The sequence below is a fragment of the Colletotrichum siamense genome (genome assembly GCF_013390195.1).
Source record: "Colletotrichum siamense strain Cg363 chromosome Unknown KSG_Cg363_contig08, whole genome shotgun sequence".
In the NCBI taxonomy this organism is placed as follows: domain Eukaryota; kingdom Fungi; phylum Ascomycota; class Sordariomycetes; order Glomerellales; family Glomerellaceae; genus Colletotrichum; species Colletotrichum siamense.
The window spans coordinates 3471871-3488908 of record NW_023501021.1 but is presented as its reverse complement, the minus strand read 5'-3'; the positions used below and the strand labels follow the sequence as shown (position 1 = coordinate 3488908).

Below are 17038 nucleotides of genomic sequence, written 5' to 3'. Positions count from 1 at the left end.
CAAATCAATCAAAAAATCAACTCCGTCATTCCCGCCGCGTAAAAAGGTACCCGCCCTCGGAGCGATTCGTATCTGATTGGGTCCAGCGCCGAGGAGTCTCACCTAATATGCGCAAAAACCAGCCGTATAGCAGTATACTGTAATCCCCGTACATTTCAACCCGACCTCGGCGCGCCTGGTGACAATTACATGCAATTCCACGCTGCCACCAGCCAAACAAGCACTTCTACAAAAGGCAGGTCTACCGTGTCCCGTGTCCCGCGTACCGTCTTCTGGTCAGCTGGCTGGTCACAACGGTGTCCGTACATGCATACCTTGGTTACCTTAGGTACCAAGGTGGTCCCGTCAGAGTTATGAACTGCTCGCTCATCTTACTTATACAACCATGTAAAATGTGCTTGTTGCCTAATGCATGGATGATCCTACCTGCCAGCGTGAACCGCGAACCGTGAACCGCATCACAAACCTACTCAAGTAAGCTCATGAGATCCTCTCGCCTCCCTTCTCCTGAATACATCGTCAAATCTGCCCTGCTTTATTGCTTCGCTACGCCGCAACTAGGGCCGAGGCACTGCCCGTTCAAACGGACCCGCGCCTGGGACCCTGACGCGCACGCATCTCTGGAACACGACCCCCAGCCAAGAACCAGATTGAGAACTTCCTTCCACTCTTCGGCTTCCATCTTGAGGCTCCATCCATCCCATCCCATCCTTCCCTGCCCCAACCTATCTGTGTCCAACCTTCCTCAGATCTGCGCTGTCATCCCCCTTCCCCCTCAGCCTATCCGTACACACCTACTGTACTGCATAGTACATATGCAGCGCTCATCTTTCTTGTGGAATGCTGCGACGTCGCTCCAATTGGTTTCAGGTCGCGGCCCATCAATCATCACCGACCACCCGTGAGTCTATTCTATTATTGGCATTTTCTACTACTTAAACATGAGCGACATGGCATCTGTTTGTTACTTAGTCACCCTGCCTGCCTTCCATGTTTTACACTAGCACCCCGTCTTCGGGGCCCTGCTCACCCTGCATTCCGAGGCCTGCTGAACAATTCTGTATCGCCGTCTGCTTCGCGTTTCGGCTTCACAATGCCTGTGTTCGCGTATGCAGCACTCCTTTCTCCATCTCCATATCTTGCGGCATCTACCGAGCAGCCCGGTCGTTAACAGGTCAAGCTCCCAGGGATTGCCGATGCGTTGCTGCTGCATAACCTGCCTATCCGTACGCTATCCGTACCCAACCTTGACCCAACAAGAGACGACAACCATTCATTCATCCAAGGTACCGGAACACGTACGGATACCTTGCGCTCCACACGTTCCTTTTGTGCCTTCCAGAGCCGGGGACAAGGACCCTAGCGTCTTCACTCAAATTCTACTTGCGAGCCGAAATCTACGTCCTTCACAAAACATGGCTACCCCCTTCTAGGCCCCGGCGCAGTGCTTCTGCGTTTAAGCTGAGGCGCCTGATCGCCTGCCACCTTGTTGTTATTATCTCCTTGGTCCATTGGCATCAGGCGTCTTGGTTTCGATGCTTGCGGCTACTAGGACGCGTCTTCTTTGAGCATTACCAATGGCCCCAAACTCTGCTCAAACAAACGTCGCGGCTGTCTAGACCTGTCCAACTGTCCTCAGGCCTGCCCATTTGCCTGCCTCTGGCTAACTTTCTTTGTCCAAGGGCCGGCTTGGCTCCATCAGACGCCTCGGGCCTCACCGTCGGCACCCATCAAGCCTTCTCCAGCCACGGCCGTCTCTCGCCTCCTCTTTGGCCCGGGCCTGGCTCGATTTCCCGCGTTGTCCGGCAAGTTTGCCGCCGCTTTGATTGATTTCTTTGCCTAACCTGGCTTGGCGGACAATGGCTCCCGCCAATGACTTGACCATTCTTCCAACGTTCCATGGTTACCCAAGAGCCGCGATCTTGCCAGCGCTCGGACGGCGAGCAGCAACTATCGGAGTCATCCGGCCCTTGGAGCGCCATCAACGCCTCATCCCGCGCCGTTGCTATTTTTCGACTCAAGACTTACACCTACATTGTTCCTCCCAGCCCCTGCTGTGAGCCAAACGGCTGACGCCTCGTGGTTGACGCGAATGCATCCGTGCCACTCCCCATACTTGCCTTTCCCCTGTCCGTCCGTTCTCAGTGAGCTTCCTTCATCCCATCTCCCCTTGTCCTCGACCTTGTTTCACAGACATCCGACTGGTGAGCCATTCAGCATTCCCTCGCATTTCGGCAGCGAATTTGGGTGGTTTCTCTGTTGAGGTCTTCGATGCCGACGCCGGATCCTGTCTTGGTACGGCACGGATGTCCTCGTCCGAAGAGCCTCATTCTGAATAGCAACTTCTTGGACCCTGGAACCTATTCGAGGCAGCCCCCCCACCACTATCTTCAGCCCATGCTGGACTTACTTTTGGGAATGTCTTAGGGTCGTCGTCTCCGGCGCCGATTATGTTGGAGTCGCACGACAGAGGACAACTGATGGCGGCGACCTGCAAAGCTCCCGGCCGTGACAAAGGAAGTTTTGCGGTGATGGCGTATGCAAGCTTGACATCCATGTCTGTGACCATGGACAACTTAGCAGCGCGTCTGCCAAATAAGTGTCAATCCATGACCCTCCGGCTTGGCCCGAAATCCGCAGACAGCTCGCCGCACCTATGGGTCTGAGACCCCGAGAACGCAGCCGGGAGTCCGTGCTCGGCAACGACATACCGTCGTCCCATGTCATGAGATTTCGTCCACTCGCATTTCCGATCAGCTCCCTTGAAACAGAAAAACACACTTTCTGCTCCCCGACGGGCATCAGACGCCCACATATAGCTTCCGCGACTGTCTGCGTCTCGATCTGCACCTGTCCATATCCCGCTGTCCAACAGCCCTCAGTTGCCCATAATCCTGCATGCGTGTCGTGTTTCACTTACAAATTGCCGGTGCGAGTGTCATTTTCTGCCTGTGTATTCCAACAGAGCTCGAAATGAATTTGTCTGTGGGAAATTGGCATCGCCGCCGTCTGTGTGGCTTGGATCAGGCCAGACATCAGGTGCGACATGCGGGTAGCCGGTCTCCTTGATCGACCACTGGTCCCCAGTCAATAGCAATGCTCCGTGTCCCGACAGAGAGCTTTTGCAGCTTGTCGGCAAGCAGCATCTTCAAGTGCGTTGTATTCGGCAATCTCATGGCCGGCTTGGCTGCTAGGTGCGTCCAAATATTTACCGCCCTCCTTTGAGGGTTGGGCGGTCGATCATGTCATGGGTATGGAACACTGGGCAAGAGGTAGGTTCGCGGCTCACACAACAAAACTGGGAAAGGGAGCATCAGCCCGCCTGGAACTTAGTCTACACTCAATGCTGACGTCAATTGTGTGTGACCGGTATCCCAATCTTGAAATCCGTTCCAACTTTGGGAGGAAATTCGCCCTGCAGTTCGCCAAACGTTGTGTTGCAGCAAAAGCGGTGTCGCGAGAGTAGGGATTTTTCTTGACGCCGGGCACGTCGACATCCTGGATTTGAGTTCATCCCGAACATTCACCCTCAAAAGCTTTCCTCAACAAGGGTAGCATACAAAACATTTTTAATCAAGCTCTCGGGTGCTTACGAAGACATACTCACCCACGGCATGCGTAGTTTCGTGCGAACATGATTGGGGTCCTCCTGGTCGAATCACCAGTTGGTGGCTGAGTGTTGCAACAACCTTTCTCGCAAATAGCTCAGCCGACTTGGCTTGGTTCGCAATCTTTTTTGCGTATCAGTCCGAGTTACCAAAGCATTGCAGCTACACTAAGTCCCGCCGGTAAGCGTTGGCCACATGTTGGTCAAGGGAACGTGGCAGCGCTCACGGACACATACTCGGCCGATACTGAAGTCGTGCATGATTCATCCAATCCTTGTAGCTTGTCTTGTCGGGCGCTCGGTTCACTATCTAAACTAAGCCGCTCCAACCACCCAAATCCTCGAGCGGGCTTCATTGTTTAATGGCATTTTTCAAGACTGGCAGCGACAGACCCAAGCTTATCAGTATACTGTTCTAAGGATAGAAGACTTGAATGATTTTGTTCATAGATGAGTCAATGGAGCCGAAGTTTACCTAGAAGTAGAAGGGGTACAAGCGGCGACTTCACGTCGAGCCTAACTTCCACCCCCATAAGCACAGACGAAACTGATGAATAGTTCCCAATATAAGCTATCAAATTTGCGTCTAATGTCACATACGACCATACCCATTGGAAAACTCGGGATCCCGTCCGCTCTCCCATAGATAAGCTAATGAGGGCTGGAGTAGTAGTCGGGTCGGTGACGACCGGCGAATGCCCGGTGTTGTATGTGTTCGCTTTTGTGTGGTCTTTAGTTTTTTTTTAGAGGTTTTCAACCCCAGACGAAGAGACAAATATTCCTATACTGCGTAGGTAGTGAGTGAGTTTCCCTTATTAAATGAATAGAGTCTCCCTACTACTATACATCTCTGTTATTATATATAGTGCTTTCTATCTCTCACTACACACACATCTACTTTAGATTAGCAACTCAACTAAATTTGCAGCCTATACAGGCATTGCGCCTTCTATCTTGTCCACGTTTTAAGCCACTATGTTGTTTTATATTAATGGTAAACAGCCTTAAGGTCCTTGAAACGTCACCTTAAGAAGCTTTAGATATGTCAATGTTGAACAAAACTTCCCCGAGTACATTAACAGAAACATGCCCGAGATGCTAAAAGCTCATCAAAAGCCACGCAGAGTCGATGCTAGAGGCGTTGCAGATATTTCAGGTAAGTACACAAGGCGACCGATTCTTATGCTTCATGTGATTTGCGTTTGCGAAGCTACACATGCAGTTGACAGTTAAATAACGAAGCGGAAGCCATACTGAATGTAGCAGCATATCTATGGGGTCTAGAGCGTCACATGCTACAGATAAACGTCCAATAGAAGTATACTGTGTAACATTACCTTCACTGGGTCGTTCAAAGATAGTATCCGCAGGCTGGTACGGAGCATTTCGGAATATGTTGATCCGTACATGTAATAACAAGAGCCCCAATACCACAGCCTTGCACATGCGGCATTGGGAACTCGGTATGCCCCCTGTCAGTTTTTTTTTCTCAAAGTCTTGAAAATTCAGTATCGTGAACTTTCTTATGCCATGCAAGTTTCAAGACTGACTGACAGTTGATCTGTATCTGTTCAAAGCTGTAGATGGGAATAGATACACCCCAACAGTGGCGGCAGCGATAAGCCTTGGGGACATGAAGACTGCGGTGTCCGATGTAGTAGGCATTGAATCGAGTGGAAGGCAAAGAGCATCAAAAATTAGATACAACTATTAAGATGAATATCACGAAAAGCCTCATCTCGGAGACATGGGAGGAGGTGCGGTTATTAAGCGGCCCATTTTTCACTACGACTGCGTATTCATCATCGAGGCTATCTCATCTAGCCGTCTTTGGTGAGTAGAAGCATAAGAACAAGCACCGCACGCTGTCGAAAACAACAAAATGGGGCCCCGATGAAAGTGACCGTCGAAACCAATTATCTTACGTCTCTGTTCAGCTATGAGGCGGCGCCGCATCCATCTCCACCTGAGCCGGCAGTGCGAATGGGCCCTCGGGATCGCCCCGGGCCATGCCTACGTAGTAAACTCTGCTTACCGCATTCAGTCCCTGAACGCGACGTCGAAGCGAGTGCGAAGGTAACCCCGGCAAGCCGTTCGCACTTTCGCCTCCAACGTCCGACACCTACCTGCCCCCGGGACGGCATAGGTGGCTGTGGTCATGGACAACACTGCCATCACCAACATGGCCAGCGGGGCAAATCATGTTCCCCGCACTTATTGCGCGGTCACTTCTGTGAATGGAAGCTGGACGCAGCGCAGCCACGTGCGGATGGCCCTCGGCGGCTTCATCTGAAGTCTCTCGGCGTGTCATATGTGACCGTATTCGCAGTCCGCCACAACTACCTCCTCAGCTGGCGCTTTCCAACCGTCGTCATAGCTGCAACCGTGCGCATCTGTCAAGGACGACTTGAGTATAAGATGCCGTCGAATCCTTCCACGAACCTGGCGCGACCTAGTTCGCTTTGAATGTTTCCAAGAACTCCGCATCATTTCACGAAAAAAAAGTCAAACGATATCCGTCACGCATTCAACCCCAGGTAACAATATCGATAACAGAAATGTGTGGCTGCAAAAGACGCCGCGAAGCCCGTGCTGCCTGGCTTGAACAACGTGCCGCCGGTGGCGGGCGATGCGGAAGAGGCTTCGGCCCAGGTGCAGGTCCGCCGTTCCGTCCTCCGTTCATGGGCGGACCTTTTGGTCGCTGGAGAGACACGCCACGCAACTACCGAGATGGAGACCTTTCGCAGCTACAACCCCTCAACCCTCGGGATGTGACGATCCCGCGAGACGTTGAGAAGGCAGCCTCTCCTCAAGGCCCCCAGCCTTTTCAGCCTCAACAACCTCCGCAACCTCCCCAGAAAGACGTTGGCCGCGTGTCCTTCATGCCAGGCCCTTTCAGCAGATGGCGAGACTCCGTTAGGAGCGACACCAAGTCCGACGTGAGAAGGGAGTCCACCACTACTCTGCCCCCTCGTTACGCCTCTGGTGTCACAGATGTTCCGCGACTCGATAAGGAGAAGCGTGAATCGCTTCCGCCGACGTACGATACTGCTACGAAGTACTGAGCGAACCATGAGGATAACGGAGAAGAAGACTGAGGACGGATCTCTGCCAGGCACTTGAAGAAGTAGACAACGCATCGGGCCATGTCGCAGGAGCCCGTACATAACCAGGTTAAGAATAAAGTTTGCCATTGAAATTTACAGTGTGAAACTGTCCGTCTGTTCTGGGTATTTGGGGTATAAATCCATCCGCTTGTAGCCAAACAAAAAACAACATTGCGCTACCCGATATTACACTTTTCGTGCCAAATATTTGTGGTTCTGTATACCCAGATGTGTCAAAAAACACCAACATCAGATGTGCGAAAATTGGGATTCAGCCATTCAGTCCCATTCTTCGTAGCCGCCAGCGCCGTAAGGGTTCCATTCTTGTCCCGGATAGCTTGTTGCGCTCATTTGAGGCGCCTCAGGATCATCTTCCTTCCTGTACTTGTTTCCCGAGGACTGCTTCTCTTCGTAGGGGTCAACGAGAATCTTTTCTTCCTGTGCTTCGAGTCGCATCGTTCTCATGCGTTCGTCCTCAGTATCCTCCAACTCGGCTCTTGTGCTTCTGCCTCGGACGAGAGCTGTGACGCCGGCCCTATTGGAATTGCCATTCGTATGGGTAGCATTGCGTGGCGCCTCGTCTGCCGAACTTTCGCTGACTTGGCTTTGTCCAGTGCTCGTCGCAGTGATGGGTTTTGTAGGTGGAGGAAGCGGACCAGACGGCAGACGAGGAGTTGCGTCGTATATATCGGAATCAGATGTGTCCTGGTTAGCCTTCTGGATGTTGACGCTTAGGCGTGTACCTGCGCCTACAGGCTGGCCATCTGCAACTCCCGCGTCTGATATGTTCATCATGTCTATCGAGGCGCCGTGTGAGCCCTTTCTGGCGGGACTGGCTGCGTCAACAGCAAGACCTGGCACCGATATCTGTGTCTGCGGCGGGCTGGGAGATGACTGCTCGGCGAATGTATTCAGACGCGATTGGTTTGTATGTAGATTGTCGATACCTGGAGGTTGAAAACCTCCACCATGCGAGGACTGGATTTGCGGGGAGTCCACTGATTGTCGGACAGCAAAGTCTGTACGAGCGTCCCCATGAGAAGGTTGCTGTACTTGTAACATGGTACTGGGCTTTGTATGATTATTTCCATAGGCGTCGGCCCGGCTAGAATGTGCGTGCAATTGCGGGTGACCTTGTGCATAAACAGAGGGGTTTTGTCCAAGATTTGCCGTATGGTAGGATTCTATGTCCTGGCTGAACTGGTGCACCCCTCTTGGATCTTCTTGTTGTTGAGGTTGGAGTTGCTGGTTGTATTCCGGCACACTGTGATGGGTGCTATTGAAGCCAGGTTGTGCTCCGTAGCTTGCATGTGACACTGTGGATTGGTAGGAGGTGGTGCTTACTCGGCGATCAGCTTGATAGGACGCCGTGCATTGACTAGGAGCTTGCGGCTGGTCTTTGGGCGCCAAAGCCTGCGACTGATTGTACATGGATACTTCGGATGGGTTCCTATGTGCAACTGGCGGCTGTGCATAACTTTGCTGTACTGGCTGCATTTGATGATGATGATACTGAGCGGGGGGTGATGGGCGTCCGATGTCATACGGAGATGGTGCTACATGCCCTTCTCCGTGAACGGCTTCGTATCCACGAGGAATGGGGACTTGGTCGTATTGAGGCTCTTGATATGGCTGAGGTTGTGGCATGCCTGGAGTGGGACCGAGACTGGCGGGAATAGCCCTAGTCATGATAGGATCACCTGACGGTCTATGGTATTGTAGGACTCGCCCTGTGCCTTGAGATATCTCAGAGCTTGCGCTAGACATGCTGTGTTGCGGGGGAGCTCTTTGTCCAAAAGATGCCGCTGGCGATGGATGACGTTGTTGCTGGTGAGCAAGCGGCCCTTGCATTGGGTGAGGGTTGCGTTGATTCAGAGGCCCAGGTGGTGGCGTCAATATCTGCCCAGGTCTCGTTTGAAAAGGCTGTGCGTGCAGCCCCCTGTCAGGTGGTGGCATTTGCTGCGACTGTTGTTGTTGTTGTTGGGGTCGGGCCTCAGGTTGCTTCGACGATCTCTTAAAGGCGCTGAATAGAGACTTTGTCATGGACTCTTTTGGATGGCCTGGATGAGATGAAAGTTGGGTGGCTTGGGCAGAGGTCCTGTTCTTGAACCACTTCGATACTGAGCTATGTTGACCCTCATCATCCAAGCCTTGTGCAGCGGGCTGCTGGCTCTGGTCAGAGAACAACGGCAACGAGGATCGCTGGGTCTGGAGCTTGTTTTCTTGAGAAAACTGCTCCATACTTCCATGCCCGAGTCCAGGAGCCTGTTGCTGCATCATATGAGGCACAGATGAAGGAGCCTGTTGAGATATTTCATCGTTCTGACCTATGTCTAGAGAACCAACTCCAACTGTTTGGGCTTGGTGTCGATCAGCAAATGGCGCTTTACGCGTTGTTGATGGTGCAACAGAGACCAACGGCTGCCGTTGGGAGACAGGCGGGGGCGGCGGTGAAGCTGAGATGGACAACCGCTGCAGCGTGTCCGGCGCATGCACTACTCCGTTAGATGATGATGCCATCGCGTCTAGTGGGCCTCTCGGCGACGAAGCGGGTTCTAGATTTTGATGACCAGCATCTAGCCCCTGTATTCCAAGTGCATGAGCTTGAGGGTTAGAGAAGGTTGGATCATGAGAGCTGCCCGCTTGGTCCTGTCCAACATACAATCGCGCAGGTGGCTGCTGCGCAGAGTGATCTGACATGAGGTATGTACCAGGAACTGTCCGAGAATGTGCGGTATCCAGTACGCCCCGATTAGAGGCGTCAGGTTCGGCTCTACTTTCAGTAATGGTACCAGATGCGTGCCGCTTTTCCACAATGGCAGCATCATGATTCTGGTGCGCATTTAAGACGGGAGATACAATCTGGGAAGGTTGGGGGCCCATTGTAATCGAATGGGCTGACCGGGACAGTGCTGTTTGTTGCTGAGTCTCAAGACTTCGTCCTGAATGAGCCGTCGAGCCCTGGGAAGATGACTGTTGCTGATCTGAGCCAAATTGCTGGTTTACCGTAGGTGACAGACCCATGTAATGGTTTGATCCTGGGTTCGAAGGTTGATGCTGCTGTGCGGGCTGAAGCATCCTCGGCTGCGCAGGAACATGGCCTTTTTGATGAGAAATAGCTTGAACTGGTTGTTGGGCTTCTTGGTTTCTCGATGACCGATGACCAAATATACCAGAAAGGAGATTTCCGGCCGAACTTCTTCTCCCGCGATCCTCTTCACCAACAGTCTGCAAGTGCGTACTTTGAAGTAAACCAAAGGGCCCGGATCCTGTCGTATTGCTGCGCTCTCTCCCAGCGGCGACGTGCGATGAAGACACATCAAGTTGAGTAGCAGGTGCTCCGGAGTGATGATTTTGAAAAGACGATGCCAGTGAATGGGAGGTCCCCGGCTTCTGAGGTGGCTGTAGCTCCTGTTGGCTGGAACGGTTGAACACCTTGCCTGCGAAACCAGAGAAACGTTTCTTCGGAGGTGCTTTGTGACCGCCAGCTTGATCATTGCCAGCGGTCGAAGTCGATGAACGCGACAATGTTGGTAGCGCGGCAGATGAATCGTTAGCAGCTGAACCAAGCCAAGAACGCTTTCGCTCTGCAGGCGCAACCGGTGGCTGGAATTGGGCAGAGGCAGGGATAGGACTGGCTTTTGGGGACGGCGTGGCCACTTCGCCCTCCTGTCCTTGTTGAGATCCAGTGTCCGACGGTTTAGAGCCTCCTAAATTAAGGAAGAGGCTGGACCGCCGCTTCTGCCGCCCGCTTTGGGTTTCCCCAGCAGCCATATTCGGCACAGGATTTCTAGTCCTTTCTGTATCATCAGCAGGGTGACCGACGTGGTCTACCTCGTCTTCCTTGAAACTCTGCCTTTCTCTTGAAGAGGGCCGTGAGAAGCGTTCACCAATTTCTTTGAAGAAACCTGAGCTCCGTCTTTTCCTGCCCCGCTCATCGTCTCCTGATGGCTCCACACTACTTACTTCAGAGTCTGCCGTATGGGTTCTCTGTATCGAAGAACTATCCCGGGGGAAGAACTGATGTCCTAAATCGTAAGAGCTACGGGGCCCAACCGGCGACACTAGGTTGGGTTGGCCTTGAGGCGGAGGTGTAAATAGACCTGGATATCGCTGTGCCGATGACGGAGGCACCTCAGAGAACTTTTGTCGAGGTGGTAGTTGCGTTTCTTGCCGCGGGACTGCTGGTGAGGGCACCCCAGTCTCTTTATCGAATCCAAAAAACGGCTGGTGTGGGGAGGCTGGACTACCAGACAGACGATTACGACTCGCAGGCAAAAGAGGCTCCGACAGGTGAGATTCTTCTAATTTCCAGGGACCTTGCGGCGGTAAGTGTTGAATGGGGTTGCCCCCTATCGTCGGGGATACCACGCCCTGTTGTGAGCGCATGCCAAGTTGGCCACCGCCAGTTCGTCCTGCTTGTTGCATTGCAAGCTTTGTATCGATAGGGTGAGGAGTAGAACCGCCAGGTCTGAAGGAGTGCCGGGGATCTAAAGCCCTCTTCTCATCATCGCCCCATGCAACACCAGTGCTCTCTGTAGCGAGTGTTGCCGCCTGGGTAGATGTGGCTGAGATGACTTGGTGGGACATAGCACTATCTTTGCGCGATGCTGAAAGCCCGGTCTCGATTCGGGCAGGTTGTGCGAACCGAGTAGACGCATCCCGACCTACATGTTGATGAAGTGATGGGGTGTTGGCATCGATCGGGTCCTGGCTTGTGGTCACCGTGGAAACCGGAGAAGACACGATAACCTGACCGTCGACATCGTCGTCCTCTTCAAGAGAGAAACGTTTCTTTGCTCTTTTGGTGAGATTGATACCGAATGTAGAACTCCGCCTGATGGGTGGAAGGCCGACGAAGGAAGATTGGCGCTGAGGTGATACCGACTGTTGTTGCGATGGAAGCTGCTGACGAGTCTGGAGTTGGTTCTGTTGCTGAGTCTTTTGATCCTGCTCCTGCTGGAGTACTTGATGTTGAGTGTTGCGATGCGTATGATCTTGATCCTGCTGTGACACCTGTTGCGCATCTGAAGATGCAGTATCGCCAGCAGCAATATCCGATTCATCTTCGTTGTCAAAGATCTCTCTACTAGACTCCGTGGGTTGGAATGAACGCACCAATTGTGGCGACTCGGGGGACAAAACATAAACTTGTTCAGATGGAGCTGACTGCGGCGATACGACGACCCAGTCATCGTCACTTCTGGCGTTCTTCGTTGTCGAAGCGTAGTGGAATTGCGCAGCGGGGGCAGCATGAGGCGCATGCTGAACATGGGGACTCGGATCCCTGGATTGCCCCATCTCAAACCCTTCTTCTTCAACCAAGGGTGTGCCTGTAAAGGGATCCCACGACGGTTGGGTCTTGCCAATAGGTCTTGGAACCTGAAGATCGCCGGTGCCGTTAACGAAGGCATCTGCATCGTCGGCGTTGTCGTGATGGTTAGGGGCCGACATGGACTGGGTATCCGAGACGGGCGAGACGGGCTCGGACTCGGTATCCCGGCGAACACCGGCGGGATGCTTAGGGGTCTGAGGCCGGGGTGGGGCCCAAGCCGAGGCCTGTTTTTCCTGAGTCAAGGCGTCGAATGGGGACATACGTGATGTCTGGGGTAGTTGAGGCGGTGGAGTTTGAGATGCCGGATGTTCCGGGATGGTCTGTGGACCAGGAGCTGGGCCAGATAGTGATCCCGAGAACGATGCTGAAGGCGCATGACTGGCCGCACGGGGTGATGAACGGGTTCCGAGACTAATGCCCCATGACGTACGCCGCTCTGGTTTGGCCTTGGACTGGGGTTGGACCGGTGGGGGGGAAGAGTCGCGCTGTGGGAGAACAAGCAATTAGAGATGATCACCACAAAATGCCACGTGGAGTCTTAAATGTCCGAGGGCACCACAGGGGTTACATGATCGTGCAAAATTGAAGAGTCGTAGCATTCCTTAATTCATACAGTCCCGTCATCCTGGTCAGAAAGGGAGACACATGGCTCATGAGCGAGTACCAGGGGGGGAACAGAAGGAGAGAAGACAAACAGCAAATGGGAAGAGACGGGAACCGAGCCCCTTTAGACCATCCCGACGGCTAGAGGGAAAAAAAAAAGGCATGCCCTGTGATGTGACGGCCCCAATTGAGAGGAATGTTAAAGAAATACCTTGTCCCCAGTGCCACGGAGTTTGTTCTTGCCCTTGCTCAATAAACCTTTACCCGCCTTACCCGCCGCAAGCAACAGTCCCTTCCCCTTTGCCCCGACTTGACCACTCGAATGCTTGAAATCGCTCCCAGGCGAATGGGACCCCATGGATACGCTGCCTGCGGGAGGACGACCCGACGATGTTGCTGTGGCTGCTACTGTGCTGACGTTGGTCGAGCTAGCGTTGAGATACTGCTGATAGTAGGGCTGTTGAGAATTTGGCTGGGACGCTGTTGGTGATGCTGATGGTTGGCTAACGTTTGAAGCGTTGGCCGCGAATGACGCCGTTGCATTGGCGTGCTCGGGATGCTGAGACTTGAGGTTGACGAGCCAATTGTTTAGTCCCGAATCCATTGATGCAAATTGCGCTCTAGTCTCGTTGTACTTGTTGATTCTCTCCGATGCGTTTTGAATCTCCATGATCTCCTTGAAGTTAATGATCTTAAGAGGTGCGGCTGGCTGGTCTTGGGACGGCTCGGCAGGCGCAGGCGGCGGAGGCGATGTCGCTTCCGAAGATCGAGCCAGCGCCGGGTGTTCGCCCGGCGGTGGGCTGGGGGACACGGGATTGGACGAAACCCGAACCATTGACTTTTCTTCCGCGAGGGACAGGCGTCGGGGAGGGGCGGCCGAGGCGTGGTTCTTATCAGTCACGGCTGACACGGGCGACGGAGGCTCAATATTCTCTGAGTCCAGCCGATCTCTCGGCACCGAGCTGGCCTGCGACACTTGGTGTGACATCGTGCCTGAAGTTGTTGGCACTGCAATATGCGTCTCGTCCATAGTGCTGGTGGATGGCTGGGTTTGCTCAGCGTCCCTTGTCTCTTCAGACGACAACGCTGGAGACTGTTCGTGTCCAAGGGCAGGTGAGCTTGAGCTGACAGGAGCCACAGGGGCAGCTTGTGGCTGGGAGTCTGACACGGGTTTCTCTTGGAAATCACCCGGGCCCGGCGTGACTTGTTCCGATTCCGCTTCCCAGGAAAATCGTCGACCAAGTGTCGGAGGCGTTCCTGCATTCTCCTTGCGAGGGCTCAGAGGAGGCACATCGGAGACATTCTGTTTTGCAACAGAATGAACATCCAGCTCTGGCTGCTTCGCCGGGAGCTCGGGTACATCAGGCTTATCATCGCCTGCAGTCCAATAATCATCATAGACACCGTGCAGGTATGTGCTCTCGCGAGGGCCGGTATCCTCCTCTGACTGTCCCGCTCGATTGCCGTTAAAGCTATCGAAGTCACTTGTAGGCCGGACTGGACTGAGGCTCCGCATAATTTCCTCCCGGAGCTTGTCGCTCTCTTTGACAGGGGACGGTGAAGTGACTGTGCTCATAGTAGATTCGCGCTGCAATCTCTCAGGTGCTACGAAGCGCGATGAAGAAGAATCCGAGTGCCCGGCATTCAACGGAGCCAAGGGATGAACGGGAGCGTCGGCCGAGTGGCTTTCCTCACTGGCTTGGCTTGAGGCAGGCATTGGTTGCCCCGATGCATTAGAGATGGGTATCGGCATCGACGCCACACCCTTCACAATTGTGACACCGCTGCCTGGGACTTCGTCGTGCTCGTTGTCGGAGATCGGGGAAACTTCGCCAGGATCAACGCCCAGGGTCTTCTTCTCTGCAACAGCAGGCGGCGTCTGCTCTTCGGTGACTGATCTAGTTTCAGTGACCCAGCCGCCAGGAAGAGAGGGCCGCGATGGCAGAGATGCCAGATCCGATTTGGCGGAATCTACGTTTTCTTGATTTCGAGGAACCTCTGCCGGCGGAGTTAAATCCTTTCGAATTTGCTCAGACACTCGAGGGGAGTCGGCTCGTTGGGGTGTTGAGCTCCCGGTCGATAATGCAACAGGAGCAGCCGGCGGATTTCCAACATGTTGTGGTGCTGACGCCGCCGCTGCTGCTTGAAGTTGTGGCGTCAACGCAGGCATTGGGGGTGCATCGTCGGCAAATTTACCGGGGTTAGAAAAGAAATCGTCCCCGAACAGAGACATGCGAGCCAGGTCTGGCAAACGTGGACTGGACGAGTAGCGGCGTTGTTGAGCAACCTCTTCCTCACTAGGACGTTCAATCTGAGGTTCAGGCGCGGGCGCTGGAATGCCCAGGTTGGGACTTTCAGAACTTGGGGGCATTGTCTGATTTTGGGCATGGGTTTGGGGTCGCATAAGCACGTTGTCGAAGCCGTATTCGCTCTTTCTCTCTGCAACAGGCGCTAGGGTCGGTCGCAGATTGCCTTGGATTGCATCTTCTCCTTCAGGCTTTCCCAAGCTGCTGCCACTCACTTGTTCGTCACTCCTAGTGTCAGCAGGGGATGGCTTGGCGGGAGAAAGCGAGCGGTCGGTCTTGAAGCCGCCGCTGCTATCCAGACTGGGTCGTCCCGAGTCCATGGAACCTCGTTCCTTATCCTTCTCATTGTCGACGCGGCGATAGATATCCGAGGGTCGAACAAAAGACGGCTTCGAAGTCGAGGACGCGCCAGGCGATATGATACCGGAAGGAGATCCCGAGCGCTGCTCGACCTGTGGAGGATGAGTGGAGCTTGACCGAGAACTAGGAAGGCGATCACTGTCATGTTGGCCCATACTGCTCTTGCGAGGTGGGAATCGGGTGGATTGCGGTTGCGCCGGCGCTGGTGAAGTTCGTCGGCCGCCATTCTGAGGTATCACACTTTGCGGTTGTTCGTTCCGAACGAGAGAGGGCTCCGGTGTTGGGCCAGTATGAGCAGATTGCGGCGACACGAACTGCTCATAAGGGCCCTTGTCAGAAACACTGTCCATGGAGGACGGCCCCGAAACAATCGGAGGTTGAACATTTTGCGGTTCGGAGCGCGCAGGCGCAGGCGCAGGCGCAGGCGCGGGTGATGACGGAGTCTGGATTTGCAAAGGCGGTAGGCCTGCCGTGGCCCGAGGGCTGGTGGATAATCCCGACTCGTTCAAGGCCGGCTGCGGCGGTCGCATCGTTGGCAGTCCCGCGGATTGAGGCGCCGGTGGCTGGTGTGACGGTAGGTTCGACGGTAGATTCGCAGTTGTTGCCTGGCTAGGACTCGGTTGACGAGAGGCAGGCTTGAGAGGTGGGACAGGAATCGGTTCCTCGGGCTCCTCGTCGTCAAAGTCGTTACCCCAGTCATCGCCGTCGTAGTTCTGTGCCTTGGCCTCAACCCATTTCTTAGTTTTCTTCCTGCCCAAATTGGTCTTGTATGCACTCGTCGGCGTCTCGGGGCTTCTGGAGGGTTACTGAGATTAGCACCTGCATCTATGCCTTGAGAAGTGCATAGCTGGAGAGAACTTACAGAGGCGATTGTCCATGAGGAGGCCTGAAGCCATAGTTGTACGGGCCGCTCATCGCGTTGTCAAAGTAATCGCGACAAGAGCGTCAATCGCCACATATCTCTGCCAAAAGCCTGTCTGGTGACGGTTGATCCGAGGCAGCGAGGCGACTCGGGAGTGAAAACCGTTAGGCGCACGGCTGCGATCGGTGGTTCACTCGATGGGGCACTGATCGGGTGAGACTGGGAATGGAGATGGTCTACAGCCTCGGGTTGGGATGGCCGACGTGATTTGATTGAACAACAGGACAAGTTGACGAGCCTCGGGGCAGGCCAGCAAGAAGACGGCAGAGATCCGAGTCCAGACAAGACTGGACAGTCGCTTCACTCCCTTGAATGGGTCAGGGCTCGGTGGATGTTGTTGGTGCAGTTCGCCAGTCTGACCGGCCGCAACTTTTGCTGGAGAAGTACGATTAGACCCTAGACGGACGATAATTTGGGGCTTGTTGGGGAGGTGGCTTGGAGCGGACCTTAGCTTATTACTCTCACCTTACCAGCCTACGATTATTCCCCGTCAAGCCATTGAGGAACGTAAGGCAGAGCGCAACGCAGCGCAGAGTGCGGACGCCGCCAGTTGGCCTCTCAGCTGGACTGGGCTGGGCTGGGCTGGGCTGGGCTGCATATTTTCGCAATCCGTATTGGCGTGATGTACTTGTCATATCCCTGTGCCAGTATGACTCGATGTCACTCTGCAGCGAATCTGTAGTGGACGAATACTCGGGGCATCAAAGGATGGAGCCGTTGGCCGTGCTCAAAAAGAGGGGATCAGCCTGGGTGTCTTTCCAATGGCAGCCCGAGGACGCCCCATCCACTTACAGGAAA

General features: G+C 54.0%; 3 protein-coding genes across 3 annotated transcripts; 1 reads left to right on the top strand and 2 right to left on the bottom strand.

Annotated features, from left to right (window-relative positions):
* Positions 1-6165: 6165 nt before the first annotated feature.
* On the top strand, positions 6166-6672 carry CGCS363_v012438 (uncharacterized protein; the record flags this gene model as incomplete). The annotated part of the gene is made up of 1 exon (XM_036644287.1): positions 6166-6672. The coding sequence occupies one exon, from the start codon at positions 6166-6168 to the stop codon at positions 6670-6672; it is 507 nt and encodes a 168-aa protein (XP_036490592.1).
* A 321-nt stretch (positions 6673-6993) lies between these two features.
* On the bottom strand, positions 6994-7506 carry CGCS363_v012437 (uncharacterized protein; the record flags this gene model as incomplete). Its single annotated transcript, XM_036644286.1, has 1 exon — positions 6994-7506. The coding sequence occupies one exon, from the start codon at positions 7504-7506 to the stop codon at positions 6994-6996; it is 513 nt and encodes a 170-aa protein (XP_036491080.1).
* Positions 7507-11018: 3512 nt separating this feature from the next.
* CGCS363_v012436 (uncharacterized protein) lies at positions 11019-16233 on the bottom strand (the record flags this gene model as incomplete). The annotated part of the gene is made up of 4 exons (XM_036644285.1): positions 11019-11033; positions 11083-12273; positions 13071-16113; positions 16181-16233. The coding sequence occupies 4 exons, from the start codon at positions 16231-16233 to the stop codon at positions 11019-11021; spliced, it is 4302 nt and encodes a 1433-aa protein (XP_036491079.1).
* Positions 16234-17038: the final 805 nt, after the last annotated feature.